The sequence below is a fragment of the Diorhabda sublineata genome, chromosome 2 (genome assembly GCF_026230105.1).
Source record: "Diorhabda sublineata isolate icDioSubl1.1 chromosome 2, icDioSubl1.1, whole genome shotgun sequence".
Lineage (NCBI taxonomy): Eukaryota > Metazoa > Arthropoda > Insecta > Coleoptera > Chrysomelidae > Diorhabda > Diorhabda sublineata.
Window position 1 is genome coordinate 38,474,599 of NC_079475.1, and position 21,067 is coordinate 38,495,665.

A 21,067-nucleotide genomic window follows, 5' to 3' on the forward strand; every position below is an offset into this window, starting at 1 on the left:
CCCTCTAATTCCATTAAAACTTTAGTATGTTAAAAAAAATTACGCTAAACAAGAATATATATTGTAATGATACAGGTTATTGGAATCTATGAATTAGCGTATTTGTTAATAAAAAGATGTATTCACATTAGCTATCAATAATTTCAGTATAAAATTTGGACTTTATGATAAAATATAAATATTAAATATTTACCTGTACATATAATATTATTATTTAAATAACTGATAAAAGTTAATTTCTCGATATCAATGATATGTCATTATAAAATTATTTAAATTGAGGCTATTAAAAATATTAATAATAATTTTCTGATACTTTTTAAATATACAAGTCAGATGTAAATTAACATAACCTATAAACACACATTCCTCTTTTCAATCAGCTGTCAGAATTTGTATAGAATAATGCATTGATCGCATTCAGCAGGCGAAACCGTTGTACAACTACAACGCTAGCGGAATCGTTCATTAACACGTACCCCATGGAGGGTAGAGGTAAGGAGAACAATATCTGTGCTACAGAAAGTGTCCATCAAATTCTTTACGTTAGGGAAGCGCTATTATCACATGAGTGTAAATTTTAAATAAAGCAATAGAAATTTAAGAATAAGGACAGAGAAAGAAAGAAGTGATAATTGAAACTTTTCTGTCTTACAAATTCATAATAATTAATTCACATCCAGCGTTATCTCACAGTAGTTTTTCTAGGTTATATTTACAAAATTATTTTGTACTCCGTGAATAGTTTAGATTTTGTATACCAATATTTAATTAACGACTCTAGTCATTTGAAAAATAAAATTTTCTAACACTGCATACTTCACTCTATCTAAAATATCTAAGTTCATATGATATTTCGTCCGACAGGAGCGTTATTCTGATCAAATTTTGAATTATTGAATTAAAACAAACGGACAGTTTTGAAAGAAAGAAAATATTAAAAAAGAGTTTATTCAAAAGACGTTAAGTTTATTGTAAAAAAAACATAAAAAAGATTTACATATGTTGAATTTAAGTTAGATTAGAATCATAGAAAATTATAAATTGTGTCAAAAGGAAATTTTAGAATATGGACTAATATTGTGATTGTATATGTGAACTATTGACATAAACAGTGTTTCAAAAATACTTATATTTTCATTACAATACTTGAAATTTATGATTTTGTAAATATCGATGGTTTACATGACATATGAGAAAGTTACGAGAGCCAAAAGAAGAAATTTTTTGGTACTTTTGTCTGCTGTATCTTGGAAAGTTAGTGTGGATTAGTTTTTTTGGTTCCTGAGTGGTGTTGTTTGTTGTTTGGTGAAAGGAGAGACGAAATATTTACAAATCCTATATGTGGAATTGAATATAAACTAAAGGTGAGTGAATGTTATTTATTGGTACCAATAAAAGGAATAATACACGTGTGGAGAAGCACCTAAAAATTTTGAATGAAATTTTTAGGTGCTTCTCGATCGATTTAAAAATTGATCTTTTAGACCTTGATTTGTAGATTACTAAACTACGTGATGTGTTGCATCACCTCACATGTGCTTTACTTGTCCCAATTTGCGCCCTGCCTAACTTTGAATTAATCACTTCAAGCCATTCCAATATCTTCATCATCTATCTTTTATCCATTTATTTGTATACGCTTAATTCCATAGACTATTGAAAACTTACGGAGTTTACAACAAGATCAGCATCTGTGATCAAGATTGTTTTCTTCATGTAAATATTTTTTTTCAAATTTTCAAAAACGGAAAAAAAATTGAACAAACTTCACCACCCCTTCCACATTAGAGTATAAAGAGAAAATATTTGCATTTGCATAAAAGGTTATATAAAAATAAAATAAAAAAAATAAAACGAATTTTTTTGTTCGTTTATTCAAGATACTCGCATTACATTCATGATATACCAAAATACCAAGTCAAATTTTTAAAAACTTAATATTAAAAAAAAAAACAAATACCAAGTAAGTGTCGATTACAACTGACAATTACAAAATGATAAGTGAAAAATAGAGGTATGAACGAGATGTTAGAAGGTATCGACATTTAGGTAAAGACTAGCTCGAATAATGATTTTGTACTATATAAATTCTTACATAATAATTAAACATTTTAAAATTTTTATTTATTTCTTTCATCAAACTATATTTGTTATGATGTCATTGTTAATTACAATATCGTGGGTGTAAAATAATGTGAACGGTTTACAAACTAAACCGAATAATAAATACAAAAACAAATTATACAATTTTCCTTAAAACATTATATCCATTTAATAACATAACGTTTTGATTCACTTTTTATATATATTTGTATATAAATAATATTCAATAACTCAATAAATTAGTTAAACAAACAGTTAATAAACGATTAACTATTAAAATAAGCTTTGGTATCTTATTGCAAAAAAAACCGATGCAGAAGCCAAGCTTTTATTGGATTTTCACCAGAATTTCGATGATTTTCCACCAGGAGGATTTCTGACTCGTATAGAACTCTTTCTTTCTGGATCTAGTTCTTCTATATTTATAAAAAAAATCAAAATATTATTAAACAAACGACAAATACATATAGGGACGAATTCCGTATGAGCATCGAAGCAACTTCCTCCTCAAACAATTTTAGAGCCACTACTACAAGGCACTTTATGAGAGATATTACAGATGGCAAACCTCCCTCCTTGCCTTCGCCAGTTTTATTATGTTGCCTCAATATGCGACTGATGCTGGAATGATGTCTTTCTTACAAACCAACAACATATCGCATTGAATACCATTCTTTCAAGAGAGTCGATGCTCACACTGCTTTCCCCATTGACAAATTTCTTTGGTGTTTAATTATTTTACTTGATATACTCCCAAATGAACTTCCAAACATTTATGTAATAAAAACTGTCCTGTCACTGTCCAATAAGGTCCATGGTCTACTTGTTGTACAGTAAGTTATCAATATATAAGAAATATCTAGAAAAATATTAGTGCGTTTATTTTGTTTAGGAGTTTATATCAAGTAACATTCTTTAGAAATTTCCAGACGTAATTTGAATACTGAAAAGTATATATAATATTCAAAATAGGTCTGGAATGTTCCAAGACAATTTCAACCCCCTATTAATGCAATAAGGATGTAAGGAAAAGGTTTTGATTATTTTTTCTTTGTTTTCTACCATGTTTGGTAAATAAACTTACCGGTAAGAGAAAATGTACTTTCTTGTATGTTTCTTTGACCTTCTGGTCGCATACCTCTCATTGTTGGAGTAGATACATACGAGTCTGGAAAAGTTGGTGTAGGGCATGGATCATCTATTAATTTGATCTAGAAAATGTACAAAAAAATTTAATAAGTCAGTTGAGAAGTGAAAAAAATTCAAATCTAAAACCATACAGAAAAGTGGAATTATGTTTTTATATATAGAAGATGCGGACCTAGAAGGAAAGGGAAAAAAATCTGGGAAAAAGAGGACTGAACTGGAGATGGGTTAAACTGGAAGCAAAGGGTACCCACGGTAAAAGAGGTTGCGGGTAAGAACTATACTTTTGAAAGAGAAACAAATACAATTATCTTTCGTTCTAAGAAAATTTATCATAGATATTCCCCATCTAAAATTGTAGTTGTATATCTTGATCCCGTCATAGAACTATGTGTCTCTCAACATATACCGGCTCAAACCATAACTAAGCCTCTTCAATAGTTTTTCCTTTAGATTGAAAATTTTTCTTTGTCTTCTCCATCTGCTGACCTCAAACAAAGCCTTATCTCACCCAAGATCAAAACGTTTTTCGTGTTCCCTGATTTTTCACGGATAACAGTTGACATAGAGCTGGTTTTCTAAATAATAAATTAGCATCTATTCACATCCACATTTCTCATTTTTCCAAGCATTTTGCCTGCTCAACTGTAGTGAAATATTTTCTATAGCTTGATCTTGACTATCTAGGGTAATTACCAGTAAGTTAGAACCGCTGAATGGCTCACCTAGCACCATAACCGCATCATATTTGCTACAACTATCTCGAACTAAGGATTTTACAGGATCCATTGGTGAAGATAAAAAACTAGAATTTTTAAATGAAAACGTTACCTTATTTAATTTTGGTGCTAAATCTACATCATTAATATGTTCCCGTATCGGTTTGATACTGTCAAGTTCTTGAGGATTGTAAACGTAAGGAGGAAAAACCGGAGTTTCCACGAATCGTCCGTATCCTTCGACGACCCGTAATTGACCATCGTCCAAGCAAACTCTACCGTTAACTATAACGTATTCTGCAACTCCATGGCACGTCATACCCTTTAAAATAAATTATTAGCGAAATAAATTATTTGTAATTAATTAATACTCACTTCAAATATATTAAAATCGACGGCTTGGCGATGCGTTTGAGCGGAAATTGTGCGCGTGGCGTTGCCGTTCCAAATGACTATATCAGCATCCGATCCGACCGCGATGCATCCTTTTCTGGGATACAAGTTGAAAATTTTCGCCGCGTTTGTACTTGTTACAGCTACGAATCTACAGGGTGTTAAAATACCGGTGTTCACACCTTTTTCCCATATAACGGACATTCGATCTTCCACACCGTTCACGCCGTTCGGTATTTTTCTGAAATCATCTCTGCCCATCTCTTTCTGAGATTTATTGAATGTACAGTTGTCGCTACCGGTTAATTGCAAGACGTCTCTATAAAACGAAATTGTACATCATTCAAATAGTAATATATCATTGTATCAAATACACGATTTATGCACGAGTTGTACACTAAACTTTTCCAACGACTTACACAAATGATCGATTTAGTTTTATAGTCCAATTCTGGAGAAAGTTCGTGATTTTTGATAGAAGTTACTGAACCTTTAATATATAGGACACTTCACTACAAATACGAGAGGTTGCTACGTTTTGAGATATGGCAACACTGATGTATATATGTCAAATCTGTTTCATTAGAGCCACGTAGAACGGTCTAATCTGATTGGTTCGCCAGCAATTGTTTGCCAGAAGTGTTTGAAAAAAATCAGTTGTAGAAGTCTAATTATTTTCGGGAAAATAAAAGAAATGGATCATGAAGGTTAGATGGGGTCAGAAATCACACAAAAAAAGCGAGCGAACCTGGAAGAAACAAGACATATTGAGAAACAATAGTTGATTTGGTTGTGTAGGAGAGGTGCCGAAAAATAATGGAATTGATCCCTCAGGAAAAGAAGAAAACAAGGCAGACAGATATTATAATTGATGCATGAAATAAGAAAATCAATGAGGAGATATGAACGATGAAAACTGCCGTTTATTAGAATAATTTTTTGGGTAGGGGCTGAAAAGTTTGACAAAAAGTATCTTCTTCTTATTTTTGACAAACTGAAGTAGTTAAAAGAAAAAAATCTGGAATATTCCGTCCAAGTTTTTCATTATTACTGGTATTTATATAATTGGGGTGGAAGTAGTTTAAGGGATGATAATTACAGCTTTATATTATCTTATATTGACGAAAAATTGTGATTTTTGAATAAAAAATAATCTTACATGTATAAAAAATGCATAATTTGAATTTTACACTAATTTTTATTGTTTTTAACGATTTAAATTTACTTTATGAGATATTTCGTGTAAGTTGTTAGAAAATATTGTTTTAGTTGTTTTTTTTTTCGAATTTATGAATTGAAAAATTTGTTAGTTACATAACAAAACAGGTTAGCGACAACATTTTACACAGAAAAAACAGTGAACATTAATAGCAGTATGTTATGGGCGATTTAAAATGTTGTAATGATTATTAACTTCTTCACCTTAACCTTCAAACCCAATAGGATTGTCAGTAAATGATCAACAAATGGTGATAACAGCGAGGTTAGAGACGAAAAGGAAGTGCCCTAAAACTCCTTTCAAAATTCACATACAATTCGATGTGTAGCAATTTTAAAAATCGGGGGTCAAAAGTCAAAACCACCGATTTTTTGCAAATAACTCGTTTCCTGTGAGTTTTACGCTATTTGTATTTCTTATCAATATTGTAGAGCATGAAATTCTCTACAACTTTTGTTTCAAAATAGAATAATTATAATAAATAAGATTTGAATTATAATATGATTAAAATTTTTATCTCTACGATTTTGAAACCACACGGTAAAGGTATTAAATGAATTTATACTTGATTGGAAATAAATAATTAAGCAAAAAATATTTAAATATAAGGAATTGTTGATAAAAAATGAAAATTCTTCATAATTATATATTTAGTAATAATTTATTATTATGATCGCGACTACCAGTTGATTCTAAACGCGTGAACTATGCCCTCTATCTCAGAAACGATTCACCGTATGAAAAAAATTTTGAAACAAAAGTTGTAGAGAATTTCATGCTCTACAATATTGATAAGAGATACAAATAGCGTAAAACGACTTTATAGCTGGACTTGGGTATTACTTTTGAAGAACAAGAATCTTGTAAAAATATTTGTATTGACACGATTGAAAATGACCAAATTTTGTTTTCCAGATGACCAAGTTGTTGAAGATGATTCACGTTCGGGACGGTTTCCAATAACAGATGAAAATATCGAAAAAGTCAGTAATTTTGTTCGATCTAACCGTAGGCTAAGTATTCATGCGATTGATGAATCTATAAGAATGTCTGCTGCAAATTGTCGTCATAGAAAACGTGTAAAACTGGTGCCTCTATCCATCAACAGCTTTTTAGCAAAGTACAACATCCCAGTGTTAGACCATCCACCTAAGTCGCTGGTTCTCGCTCCGTGCGACTTTCCTAACGCCAAATCTGCATTAAAAGAAACAAAATGTAAGTCTCTGGAAGCTAGGGAAGAAAAAGCGGCGCGCGTTCTGAAGGAAAATTCGCATGGAACCTTGTAGGGATAAAGGAGGTGATAATAAATTAATATCCATATCAAAATGTATAAAACCAGTTTGGTTATTTAGCCGTAGCCAAACCTCGTAAAACCCAATAAAAACGTATATAGTATATTTGAGTTTAAATTAAAAAACACACACTTACGATGCCAAATAATTCATCAGTTTATAGGAAACATCCGAATTAGACCGAATCGGTGGCGAAGTGACGAAGTTCGGGTTAGATTTAATCGGTGCGTCAACTCCAATAGCTGATACCTCCACTTCTCCGAACGCTCTCAAATTGCCTTCGGATATGTGATTTTTCAAAATTTCTGCGGACTTGTCCGTTGTTATTTGAGCCAGGTAAAGTGGAGCGTTCACCTACATGATGACGTAAAATGCGTTAAGATTATAATGAGAGGTTAGTTAATACACCACCAGTTATTTACGAGGTCCCTCAAGAACCTGCCCCAACAAAAGAAACAAAAAAATATATTCATTTTTCAACATAATCTCCTTTCAACTCCATACTTTTTTCCGATCGTTGTTCGATACCCTTTGTATAATAAAAATCGACAAGCTCTTGAAATCATCACCTCTTCATTGTTGGAAAATCTTTGAACACCAGGCCATTTTTTCAAGTTTGGGAACAGAAAATAAATCGAGGGGGATAAATCTGGCGAATGAGGTGCATGAGGTAGCAATTCAAACTTCAATTCACTAATTTTGGCCATTACAATAACCAGAGTGTGAGCTGATGCATTGTCTTGATGAAACAACACTTTCTCCTTAGCCAAATGCGGCAGTTTTTGCATGATTTCTTCATTCAAACGTTGCGATAAATCCGCATAATACTCGCCGTTGATAATTTTTCCTTTTTCGAGACAGTCAATGAAAATCGCATCCCAAAAAAATCTTTTCTTTCTTTCTTTTTAGTGCACGCAAAAATTCGGCTTTATTTCTGTGAAACATTACCAAACACTCGATGGAAACATCTTGCACACAGCTTACTGATGTCCAAATTTTCAGTTAATATGCGTTGCACCGCACTTTGGCCGCTAGCTCGCGCACTTTCAGTCGACGGTCATCCAGAGTCGTCACTTAATTTGGTCGACCTCAGCGATGCTGGTCTTCGTTTCGTTTAAACTCTGTTACCCAATATGTTAATGTTGATAACGAAGGAGTAGTCTCACCCAGAGTAAACGTCCAAGCAACTACCGCCATCTCTAGGTCAGGCCAGCTACTTCTTGGATCATCTTCTTATATTAATTCATGATTTTACAAACCAACAACTATGTTGTGAATGTTTTTCGTAGTTTTTGAGGTTCAAACGGTTTGAAGAAGACGTACAACAACAAAATGTTATCTTTGAAAGTTTTCCTTGCGAAATACAGAATTATTGCTTTGGAATATCCACTGTAGGTACTCGACCGACTTTGTCCCACATGATTTTTTTCCATTTTCCAATCTTAAAACGTTCTAAAAGGGACAATATTTACAAATGTAGAAACGGTATAATCAGAAGCGGCCAGAAAAAGAATTTCCAGCACTTTCGATAATGGTAATCACAATAAAAATGGCTTAGTAAACAAGAAGTGACCAATTTGGTCATGGAGTCTCATTTAGTCTTCAAACGACTGTAGGGGTCTCATGAAAGTGATGAAGAGTGGTGCCTGGATTTTTCTCATTTCTTTCAGCGGGCTCGGTTGATGATGCGCTTTCCTCAGTACCTGAAACTACTTCTGCTCCTCCAATATCTTTGAACTATTTCGTGTTATCGTTTCGTTCTAACGTTTAGCAGTAACTTGGTAACTGACTCGATCTTATAAGGGTTTGGACCAAAATAGATTAAGAACTTAAGAATTAAGGCTGCTTAACATGGGATTCTTATTAATTAGATTCTTCTTCTTCTCATGTTCCCTTTTTCCCTCTACATCTTCTTCAATCATGTGCCAGTATCTTCATTTGATTTATTGTCTGTGTTTTTCTATAACTGCCATTTGTTCCTTCCATGTCTTGGTCTTTCTCTTCTTCTTTTTCCTATAGTTCTTGCTTTCTATAATCGTTTTGTTAATCTATCTTGCCCCATCCTTTTCAATGTCCATGATAGTTTTTTTTTTGGTATTTCTAGTTTGTTTAATATCTTCCACACGTTGTGGATGATTTAGTCATATGCTGGTCTCAGGTCTATGAAGATCATGAACTGAAGTTGATATACACATTATCAATCTTTTAAAACATAGTTGCCTCATTAAACGGAACAGTGTTGCCAATATATTGTATTGACTGTTGTATTTCATGAGGTGACTATTCCATAAGACTTGAAAGATCTTTTCTGTTCCCTCCTCTACTCTGAAACTACCAGTTTATAGAACATCCGCTTGTTTCAGTTAAAGTAAGACTTTCTGTTCTGTCCAGTATACTCCCAGATATCCAGCTCTGAAATTCTCTACTATCCTGCAATCACCAAGTACCTTTTCCAGTGCAGTGAATATCCTTGTCCTATTAGAACCTTTGTTCAAACTTTTGCTCTGGCTAATGCATTGTTGTGACCTCTTCTAATCATAACTAGTGTCTTCGCTTGTTTTAATCTATGTTGTATCGGTACTGATTGCACAAAAAGGTTCTGGTTTCTAGAAGGAAGCTTTCCCAAATTATTTTGGATCCAATAATACAGAAAATCTTGGCGGTTTAATGGATGTTTGGCTACTGACATGATTATTATTCTGTTTGCTGTATTTATATTGATCTGGTCACTTTCGGCAACAACGGTTTTGCCAAGCTTTCCAGTATTTTATTTCAGGTCCACACACTCCCATCTTCTTTTTTCCGTAAGTAGTAATGGTGTTTTCAGCCTACGTTTCCTTGTTACTGTATTTTGATTTATATTTCCTAAACGAATTCTTCTTTTTTGCCATTCCATCCTGTTCCATTGAGGAAAGTTAATTATAATAATGGTTGACATCAAATCATCGGGTCCGACCCTTAATTTTCATTGGAAATAGTCCTCTTTTCTTGAAATTAGTAAATCAAGTATTTCAAACCCCTAATTAATATATAGTATAGTATAGGCTACCTCTGCACCAAAAAAGTCGAGGATTGTTGGCCTGCGTTTGCAATAATCCTCGTAATTATTTACACACCAAGGCTGATTCTTGAATTAAATATATTTATATTAAAACCCCAGGTGAATAGACTACATCCCAGCAGACGGACTCCCCAAAATTCCACGTATTAGAATTTCGAATAATTTAATTCGTGAATAGCCTCTGTAAGAAATTATCAATGGAAAATGATGGCGTGCATATTTGAGAAAACTGTATCATGCAAACCCTGCAATATTTAATCTTCCTTCTATGCAATTCTATTTTATTTTAATCAACAACTGCATAAAAAGAAATGTATTTGAATCAAGCATGCAATATTTGAAAGAAAATATATATTTACACACAAAAGCTCATGCACAAACAGAAAATAGATTCGATAGTCCAGTAATTTAACAGAACACACAATTATTTCAATTTGTAGCAAATAATTTGCAACATTTGAGATAATTCTAGGTATAAACGATATAATTGGAGAGATTTGAGGAGTTAATAATGGAAAATCTAATTATATTCAAAGGTTATTCTCTTTGGAACATATACATAGGTAATGCTTATATACTTTCGGTAGTCCCCTCGTATCATACTATTTAAAGTCGATTACAATATTTTGGGGATTGCAATTTTTTTTATGTATTTAAGGTTGATAACAGATTACGCATAAAACCCGATTGCTACAGCGCCAAAAGTTTAATGTGAAATTATCTCAAGAAGTAAAATGGATATAAATAAGTTCAAAGTCAGGGTCAAGGCCTTTTTCTACTTGCAGCTGACTAGTAGATAAAATAATTAGCAATGAATTTGGTTACGTGATTTTTAGACATTTCTAGAGAATAATCATTTCAACTGAACAGGAATGATTTATAGTACAGTGAACAATTGTTTTTACCACAGAATTTCCATCAAAACGAATCGATTTGCTTGAAATTTTAACTGTACACAGTAAATACTTTAAAAAGCAAAATGCCTATATGTGGTTTTACTCTAGGGGGTGAATACCACCCCAATTGGTGGGTGGTATTGTTTGTTGAAACTAACCGTAGAAATCGATAGAAAAATGTATTCGAAACACAAATTACTCTATTTAGTTCTTCAGAAGAATCAATGTTTTTGACTTTATAGAAATTTTTATTACAAAAAAAAATATTTTAAATCGATTTTTCACAAATGACTCAAGAACTTGAATCTATCAAAAAAATGTAAAGAGGTTAAATGTAGCTTTTTGTCAAAGACCTAATACAAATTTTGAGTTGTGATTTAGGTAGAACTTATTTGGTGAACTGAAAATTTTGAAAAATTGAATAAGTGAGAAACGGTCACTTTTACAAAGAAAATGTATAGAATTGTTTTTAAAGAACTTTGAAAAACCATTCAAATGAGACTTTATAAGACTTTTTAATAAATGAAATAGGGAAGTTATGACGAAAATAAGATAGAATCCCTTCATTTCATGAAAAAAGTGTCATTTCTACCCTTGATATTGCCATACTAATCGAAATAAAATGGATAAATTTGCAAATCACTTTAATTGAATACAAATAATAGGGCTAAAGTAGAAAGAATTTTTTTTAAATCGTCTTTTATTGAAAATAACTTAAAAAATATGAAAGATACGCCTAAACCGTTATTCACTGGACTAATAGTGTTATTATTGGATGAGAAGGAGAAATTTTTTTGGTTGTGAGAAAAAACGTCGACCTCAATGTTATATTTGTATTAGTACACAAATAAACAGAGTGTTTTCAACAGTAAAAATTTGAAAATAAAACCTATATTGTATCTGTATCTGTAAAGGTTATTAATTTATTCATTCTTTTTCGTGATGATTTTTCTAGATTTAAAATTACTTTTTAAAGAAAATTTTTTTCCAAAAAAATCAAGACATATATCGTCTTGAAAAACATGTAAAAAAATTATTAATTCTTTTTAATACCCAAAGATAGTACAAAAATATAGAGTTTCAAATCTACGGATGAATTTCAGTAAAAATTCTAAAATAATCCTTTTAACAACAGTTCAATATTATGTATATCACCAAAAACATAAACATAAATACAAAAAAAAAGAAGAAGAAAACTTACTGTGCTAAATAATTCATTAATGCCATAGGCGTGCTGGGGTCTGATCTGAGAGGAGGACTAAGTACGTGGCCAGCCGAGTGATGGAAACATTCATGTTTGTAATTGGTACCGTCGGTACCTAAAGCAGCGACTAAGGTTTCACCATACACTCGGGCACCACACATTCTATGAAAATCTAAGGCTCTAGTAGCCGATTTACTCATAACATGCACTACGTACAAAGGACAGTTTACCTATTTCGAAGAAAAATACAAAAAAAAAATTTTAAAGAAATATTATAAGTACAAATAAAAACGACCAAATCATAATGAAAATAAAAAAAAACATAAAAAACTATTGCTTCTTATCGAATTTTATGAAAACAGAGGTTAAATTACTTTTTAAAAAAATATATAATGCTTAACTATAGTAGTATAAAAAAATATTCTCTCAAAATGTAAACGCACTGCAAATGGCCGTTAGAGGTAAATCTCAACGAAAAGACAAACACTTTTTACTTAACTTTCGACTTTGATAAGAATTTAATTGGATGTGTTAATAAACGGAAATTTAATTTCTAATATTATTATCAATTAACAGTAGAATAGAGTGAACCTGAACTTTTTAACGACCACTAACTGTTTGTATTCCCTTCTCGGATCGCGCCATATCGAACATCTGATGTTTGCGGTGTTGCCGTGTTTATTTTATCATTTCATTAATTTAACTTTCGTATTTCAAAGTTAGTAATGATGTCATGAATTTACAGTATTTAATGAATTTAATCTATCATTTAATAAAAAGACTCAAATAATTGAGGGAATTAATATGGAAATATGTTTAGTTACATAATGAGCGAAGCGTATGTGCAAGAAAAAAGCATAATATTTAAATCTAGTGGATTATAAGCTGGTATTCACATTTTTGAGGATTAAGATATATCTACCTTCTTTTTATCTTTGTTAAGCTGTAAATATAATATTATAAATGTTTACGATAAGATCGTTTTTAAATGTACAACAAAATTAAGGGCAATTAAAGTGCATATAAACAAATAACAAAGTTTTCCCAGATATAAATATATATTTGGCAACATTGAATGAATGTATAATCTGTTATATAACTTCAAAAAGAGAAAAGTTTTGGAGGTTAAGTGGATCATAATTTTTAATGCATTTGACCTTTTAATTGTTATTAAATTAACGCTGTGTTCAAATCAACAAGTAACAGAACCAAACAAATTGATAAAAAATAAACAATGGTAACGTTTTTTTTTTAATTCACCATTGAAAATTATTCAAATCAAATTTTTGGAAATAAAAACAATACGTAATAATATAATTCAAACGTCGAGAGTGAAAACATGCTGAGTCACAATTTAGATTCGATATCAAATTAAAATAGCAAAAAAAACGGAAGAGATTTAAATGATGTGAAGTACAAAAGATTACACTGAGAAAACAAGCTCATATAGGTATGATAAGAAAAATATACTACTTATGAAAGAGTATTTTGTGTATACTTCTTCCAAGATCAGTCGATTAAATGGTTTTGAAATTGAGTTATTTGACATAAAGTACAAAAGAATACACTGAGAAAACAAGCTAAGATGATAAAAATACACTAATTATGAAATAACAGCATTTTTTATGACTGTTTGTTGGGTGACGCAATACGAAATCGAGTTATTTCATGTCAAGTACAAAAGAATACGCCGAGAAAACAAATTTTTGTGGTAAGATGATAAAAATACAGTAATTATGAAATTACAACATTACGTATAAAATATTAGTTAGAGAAACAAAGTCAAGTGGCTACAAAGAGAAAAATTTCAACTATAAAGCAGCAATCTTGTTTAAAATGCCGCTTAATCCTTATAGTTTTACCAATTTTTATAATTCACGTCGATAATTAAGTATATCATAATTAGATTACACTAACTCATTTTTTTGTAATTTTTTGTATGTATAGAAAATTTTTCTCGATGTATTCTTTTGTGCAAAAATTTTGCCCTCCAATCCATCGCACTTTTTGAAACTATCTACACAAAAATTAGTCGAGCAAAATTTGATGAATTGTGTACTGATTTATCCAGAAAAACGTTTCAGTTGAAAAGGCCTTAAATAATGCGACAATGAATAAGGGAATACGGAATTGGTTCTACGAAAATTTCAACGAAACATCTTTGAAATAATTCATTTTTCATTTCTATGATTGGTCAATTCAATTGATTTTCTTAGGGTATTTTGATTAGGAATTTTGTTCCCTTACACACTGACACCCTTCAATCGACTCTATACGATTTGGTAGAAAGTTTACATACATTTAATTATCAATACTATTGAAAATGTTTGCCAAAATATTGACTCAAAATTTTCTAAACTTTTTAGAAATGCATAAATTTTATATATCGATAATTTTTAATTATCGAATTTAAGTACCAATATTGATAATTATTATTAAATGAAATAACAGACTGGAGAATATAGAACTGACTCACTTTTGGTGGAAACAACACCTCACCTTAGCCTTCTTGTCGACTCTGCTAAAGATTAAAATGATTTCCCGCTTTAATTTCTCATCTTTAACCTCACTTTTTAATTGATGCACCTTTTCAATAGAATTTTTGTATCACAAAAACAATCACATTCTAATGAAAATATGTAGGAATACACTTTGATTGTTAAGAAGAAACTGATACACTTCGGTGGACTGTAATACTTCATTTTTTAATACAAAACATAAAAGTCCGTTCACGACATGTCAGTTCGTTGACCATTTGTGTAAACTAAAACTTGTATCTCAAGCGCTGTTGCCACTTTTACAAAAGATGTTAAGTAATTAACACAAGAACTTATACCGAGATAAATAAAAAAATATTATAAATGAGACGTTGGGAAATCTGAATTAAACTTGTGGAAGAATCTGAATTAGATCGACAAACAAGTACTATTGAAGCTGTTGGAAAATGTGACTAGACCTTTGAAAATATTGGCAACGCTGCCTGATCTACATGTACATTTCGCTGTAAAAGAAAGCTAAAAAGACGTAACACAAAACCACAAATTCCTAATAATATCAACATGTTTTCACTCTTAATTTCGAAAAAAAAAAAATCACTCGCTAAATCATCACCCGATCACCAAACAAAAAGAAAACAAGCAAAAATAAATTTCACCAAACATACCTGTTTGGCTATAACACAAGCCCTATTAACAGCTTCAGCTTCAACTTCCTCCGGTCGCGATAATTCGTGTCCTTCAGGTCCGACTATACCTTGAGCTACCAACCTTTCGGCGTTCTTGGCAATAATGGAACCGTTTTCGGCGTGTACCTGAGCAACGGCGCCCAAATTTTGACATTGTTCGAATGCGCTGTACAATTCCGCATCGTTCAACATAAAATCGTACGCCATGAACATTTTAAAAGAATTGATACCATGTTCTTTGGTTAGGATTTCCATATCGCGTTTGATTTGCGTGGACCAATGAGGTAGGACGACGTGAAGGGAATAATCGCAACAAACTTTACCGTCGGCTTTTTGACGGTATTCGTAAAAAGCGTCCAGTAGAGATTCTCCTTTTTTCGGAAATACGAAATCGACTGAAATTGAAAACAAATTGGCAACCGAGCTTCAGAACACATAATCTGCAACGTTCACTCACTTATCATCGTGGTTCCTCCAGCGACAGCTGCCTTGGTCCCGCTGTAAAAAGAATCCGCAGTCTTGGTACCCATAAATTCGAAATCGAAATGTGTGTGAGGATCAATACCTCCTGGTAAGATGTACCTTCCTCTAGCATCAATAACTCTCGTTCCTCCGGGTATTATAAGATTCGTGCCCATTTGTTTGATGATACCGTCTTCTATGTAGATATCTTCATCGGTGGTTTCGTCTTCGTTGACGATGGTTCCGTTTTTAATGAGCAATCGATTTTGGGAACTCTAACAAATGAAACAACCATTTTGGCAATTGCAATTAACTTTTTTGTGGATAGTTTTACGAGATGTGATCAAAAAATACGAGATTTAACGACCAAAAACTCGTAATGAAGTCGGAAACGGTTGACCAATTTTTCAAATCTCTCTATTATACGGACATTTTGAATTTTAATACTAAACAGACAGTATGAAAAAAAATTTTTGTCCTTGGATTGAGAAACTACCATATTTTTTGAGTGCACCTCGTATCATGTATCACGAATATTACTTAGTATAAAAAAATTTTATTTCATTTTGATGTGTTTCAAATCTATTCACATTGTATATATTACACGCAGCATAAATTTGAAAAGCGCAAGAGCAGTACCAATCCTTCCCCTCGCCCATTTCCTACGCTAGACGATTACAGAAGTGTAAAAATTTATGAACGACCCTGTATAAAAACAGCATAATAAAATTTGACTCAAATAGACTTTGGAAAGGTGAAATAATATCCGTTTAGAACATTTCGGTTTTTTTATTCAGATGCAAGGACCGGAAATGCGTATTACGTACATATCAAATAAATTAGATTGAGAGCTTTGATATTTAAATTTTGTTTCTAAAACATAACATGCGGAACAAAATAAATTTAATTTGTACAAAATTAAAATATTTTTCATTTGTACATATTTGAATACATCACAATAAAATAAAAGTTGTGTTAGCTCCCCGACTATTAACTATTTATTAATTATTGGTGGTTTAAAACGTGTAATATTTTAAGTGCAATATTTGGATACAATAGACGTCAATTTTTAATGTAGCATATGGCTAATATTCCACATTACTTCAACAGACGTGAAACTTCAAGGTTAGAAAGATGTCTACCACTATCATTTCTATCATTTAATATATCAATTTTTTCAGCTATAACTGTCCAACTTTTTTTAACAATTCTATCTTTATCAGGGCGTGAATAATATAGTAAACCATTATCTGTTTAAATCAAGTAGAAGTCATTTTATTTCTAAAAATTTTTCATAAAACAGCAAATAATAACCAAAACAATGTAAAATTGCACTACACTTTCCCTCATCGAACGATCGTCCTGCCATCTGTTTGCAACAGTTAAAGTAACATCCGCCCTACCATATACGTTGGCAATGTTGCCGGCTACTCTATTGCAGCCACATATTGTATTAAAAATATGCTTTATAAGCATTTTTAAACGTATCCACAACGATGTTTGTTTCTACCACTGTCATTGAAATATGTCTTGAATCAATTATTTTGTCAACGGTGTCTAAAGTTTAGACAAAAATTTATAAGAGTTAAGTCAAACGTAGGGTACATTCAAGTGAATTAAATAATTATATGAATAAATTATCCATGAAAAACGAGGATATTAAAAAGGGGAGCTTTAAATGTAGGCGGTTCTTAATAACTCTGATAAAAATTAAATTAAAAATATCCATTAAGACCGCTTGACATGATGCAATGCAAAGTGCCTTTATCAAAAGCATATGTAGTCGTTCTTCTTCACTTCTTTAGATGTACCATTCAATTATGGTTAAGACTTTATTAAATCGAACAATAAATTGTATTTTATCCACTTTATATCTAAAAATACTTGTGAAACTATCTTTAATAGATGATATTCCATATGTTCCTTTAGTTTTGACAAGCAACGTAAGGAACTCAAAGGAATTACCGCCAATAAATTTGTCTGTGATGCATATTAAGCTTATTTTAAACAAAATTGATAATAAAAGCGTAGCCTTGATGTTCTGAGACTCGACATAGACATTTCGTTGTTTTAAAATGACTAGCGGCGAAAAATATGTTTGCAGAATAATAAAAGTTTTTATTAGAAATTTATACTGACCAGCTGTTCAGTAATTTCTGTAGTTCTAAACGAGATGGCGCTATTAGGTTCGTAATTTTAATTTTCTCAATCATAAATGGAATTTGTATTATTGAACGATAAAACCATAAAGTATATCCATCTTTTAACATATTTATTTTACTTTGGACCCGTAATTTTTTTAATATTATAATTATAGTAGAAAGTTTCTTATGAATGAAGTGTAACTTTGATTTTGAATATTCCCGAGTTCTATAGGAACAACTCGTATCCCGCGATTGAGGATCTTGTTAGGTTAGGTTGTTATATATTTACCAATATACAAGTAACAGTTAAATTCTCGATAAATGAATAGTTTAGATTGAAATTTACCATTTATTCGTTTTACAAGAAGATTTTTTTACATAATATAGGTAGATATTAATAAAAAAATTGGTTTTAAAAAAACCTGTTTGTTTAAAAGATTGTGCTTATATGTAATTCTATTTATCTATCATCACTGATCAAAATTTGATTATTTTTGGCGAGATTTCTAAAATTATATTGAAGTTTATTTCTATTAGTGTCTATTTTCGAGAGATAATTATTTATGGAAATCAGTTTGTATGGTAAATAGTGTGAAAAAGATTGATATCATTAAAAACTGGAAGGAATACTTTTCTAACGGTATTTAGGTACGTACGAATCTAATTAAGTATTCAATGATATCTAGTGTAAGATGTAGGCAAATATTTTAGGACCATACTAGATATAACTACTTCCTTTATTAATACAAAACAGCATTAATATATTCAAAATTAATGCGGGTAGTTAACAGACAGGAAACAATTATTTATGAAAGGTTCACTTAACAAATTGCTTTTTCTTATATATTTTTAATTAACAGAAATAAGGCAAAGGAATGGTTGACATTTTCTTTAAATATTATCTTTTTTGTTTTCAATTTTCTCAGTATGCTACTAACCACTACAGAATTATTTTTACAACATACAGTGTGTATAGGTTTCAGTTATTAGACAACTATTAGCTATTTATAATCACCTTCTAGTTCAAAGTAATTGTATAAATTGATTTTTTTTTTAAATATTAATCAATAAAAGAAAAATTTAAAAATTTCAGATTTGATTTCAGCATATGACATGATGAAACAAAGATTCGAAAAGGCTTCAAAAATTTAATTGTCTTTTCAAAGTTAAATATACATTTCAAACTAAATATGTATATTGTTTATGTATGTCTACCCCCCAGATATGCAAATGTTACTGATGTTTGTATGAGGATTAAGTGTTTTAGACTCTAGCATTAATGTAAACGGCGTAGCTATACCGTCTTTTATCAAAATTTTGAAACTGTCTTAAACATAGAAAAATTAAAAACTCTATGAATTAATTAATATCTATGACTTTGAAACTTTGTTGTAGAAAAACTCACCTTTATATCTTACTAAAATAAATTTTATCACATTTATCTGAAGGGATTGTCTGTTTTTTAACAGGTATATATATCAAAACAAACTTCAAATTGAGACAATTTATCAAAAAGGTGTAAGAAGTAAAATATTGGAGAAATTTAACCTTATATTTCGTTATCAACAAACTCAATTGCAATTAAGAGTATAAATAACGTCTACATAAAATTTCATGATTTAATTTTGCAAGAATGGATGCAAGAAATTGATTTTCCTCCAAAACGATAACCTAACCTCAATTTCATTGTATATGAGGTTTGATAAGATTCAGTTGGAATTCGGGTACGATTGTGTATCCAGTGAATTTAACCTGAAAAGTCTGGATTTTCCAGAACAGTGTTTCATTTTTTCAAGTTCACAATTTAATAAGGACAAAGATTTGAAATAAGACTTGATGGAAAGTATCGGACAGTGTAAGAAAGTCAAGTCAATGGAAGGAGGTAAAAAGAAAAGAAGATAAAGGCTGTTGAAAAGCCAAATAAAGTTTAACACAAAAATGGAAACAAAAAGAACAAAGTAACCAAAATTATTGCCAAATTTCATTACATATAATAACAATGTAGAAATATAAATTTTTGTTAAGTCAATTGTGTCCCCCATTCCCTAATACTGTCCCAAACAACCTCAAGGTAGGAAGGATTGGGACACTACATTTTCGAGAAAAACATCAGAATAATTCTACTTTTTCTTTTAACAAATACTTATTTGATAAAAAATTTTAGCTAGATGAATTGCTTTTTCCAAAATTGCAGCTAAAACAAATGAAAAAAAAAATTAAACAAATAGAAATTACAATTATAATTCCCTATTTACCATAAAAACTGACAAATATCTCTATACAAAACTAATAATTTCTTTTATTATCCAATGATATAAACTTTACATTGAAAAAATATCCCACCAAGATGCTATTTTTAGATAAATCTATAATTTATACATCATACTATAAACCTTCCAAGTTTCTAATTAGTAAAAATTGATGACAAATCATTAACAATATCACACATCAACATATAAAAATTAAGTATATATAAATATTGATTGTGTAATCTGTTTTCCTATAAAACCAGCCGGCTTATATGGCACAAAATTGTACAGGTTATATTTTTAAATATCTATTAGTAGGGTTCAACACCCCAGTAAGAAATTCTAAGCAAAATTATGCATTTGGGACAGTTCCAAGAATGTATTGATTAATGGCATAAAATGCTGTATATGTGAACAATTGCGTGAATTTACTATTATATTGACAAGTAGGAGTGGTATTGTTAAATATTTACTTACTTGTAGATGAATAGGTACTTTTTTCACTGGCGTGGTCATTTTCCTAATGGATTACTAAAACTTGCTAGAATAACCGGTGCTAAAATAGATCCACTAAATATCGGGAACCACTGGGTTTCACTGTAGTTATAAATACTATTTAGAACAAGGGTGGTATTTAGAAAATTACAAAATTTATAAAAATAAAATTTAAAAATCAATTCTCGATTAATGGCTACGAACGAAAATATCACAATTCAGCTATTTTTAACCAAGAACGTAATTTTCATTAAAATTTGAATTTTAAATTAAATTTGCTTAAATAAATTATCTTCAAACAAATATTCTCGTTAACCCACCTCTTATCTAGCCGCTAGTCAATTCTCAAATTAAATCACCTTGTTCACTTCCTTCTTCCTCCAACGATCGTATCCATACCCATCTAGCATTACTGTCAAACTTACCTTAACTGCGTTCTCTATGATATGAGACAAGAGTCATTTTGAAAGAAGACGATAATTTCTTCTCTTTTATTT

General features: G+C 30.9%; 2 protein-coding genes across 8 annotated transcripts; one reads left to right on the plus strand and one right to left on the minus strand.

The window, feature by feature from the left end:
* The first annotated feature begins 403 nt into the window (after positions 1 to 403).
* On the plus strand, positions 404 to 6,978 carry LOC130440511 (uncharacterized). Its single transcript, XM_056773733.1, has 2 exons — positions 404 to 495; positions 6,499 to 6,978. The coding sequence occupies exons 1-2, from the start codon at positions 483 to 485 to the stop codon at positions 6,867 to 6,869; spliced, it is 384 nt and encodes a 127-aa protein (XP_056629711.1). The 5' UTR covers positions 404 to 482; the 3' UTR covers positions 6,870 to 6,978.
* LOC130440509 (dihydropyrimidinase) lies at positions 1,851 to 20,999 on the minus strand. 7 transcript variants are annotated; one of them, XM_056773726.1, is made up of 10 exons: positions 20,891 to 20,988; positions 20,553 to 20,672; positions 15,678 to 15,957; positions 15,200 to 15,615; positions 12,959 to 12,979; positions 7,012 to 7,229; positions 4,347 to 4,683; positions 4,084 to 4,293; positions 3,191 to 3,317; positions 1,853 to 2,522 (listed from the first exon to the last, which is right to left on the minus strand). In XM_056773726.1, the coding sequence occupies exons 2-10, from the start codon at positions 20,589 to 20,591 to the stop codon at positions 2,446 to 2,448; spliced, it is 1,725 nt and encodes a 574-aa protein (XP_056629704.1). In that variant the 5' UTR covers positions 20,592 to 20,672; positions 20,891 to 20,988; the 3' UTR covers positions 1,853 to 2,445. The 7 variants fall into 7 exon arrangements, with proteins under 7 accessions (XP_056629706.1, XP_056629704.1, XP_056629708.1 ...); XM_056773724.1 differs by having other exon boundaries at positions 1,860 to 2,522; positions 20,553 to 20,687; positions 20,891 to 20,933; XM_056773728.1 differs by lacking the exons at positions 7,012 to 7,229; positions 12,959 to 12,979 and adding an exon at positions 12,034 to 12,266 and having other exon boundaries at positions 1,851 to 2,522; positions 20,891 to 20,997.
* Positions 21,000 to 21,067: the final 68 nt, after the last annotated feature.

Excerpts from the sequence above, each read along its gene's own strand:
- LOC130440509 (XM_056773726.1), bottom strand. The coding sequence starts at position 20,591 with ATGACCACGCCAGTGAAAAAAGTACCTATTCATCTACAA. Across the intron at positions 4,684-7,011 it reads CTGATGAATTATTTGGCATC|AGACGTCTTGCAATTAACCG; the intron begins GTAAGTGTGTGT and ends TTCGTTTTATAG. Across the intron at positions 2,523-3,190 it reads AAGTACATTTTCTCTTACCG|AAGAACTAGATCCAGAAAGA; the intron begins GTAAGTTTATTT and ends TTATAAATATAG.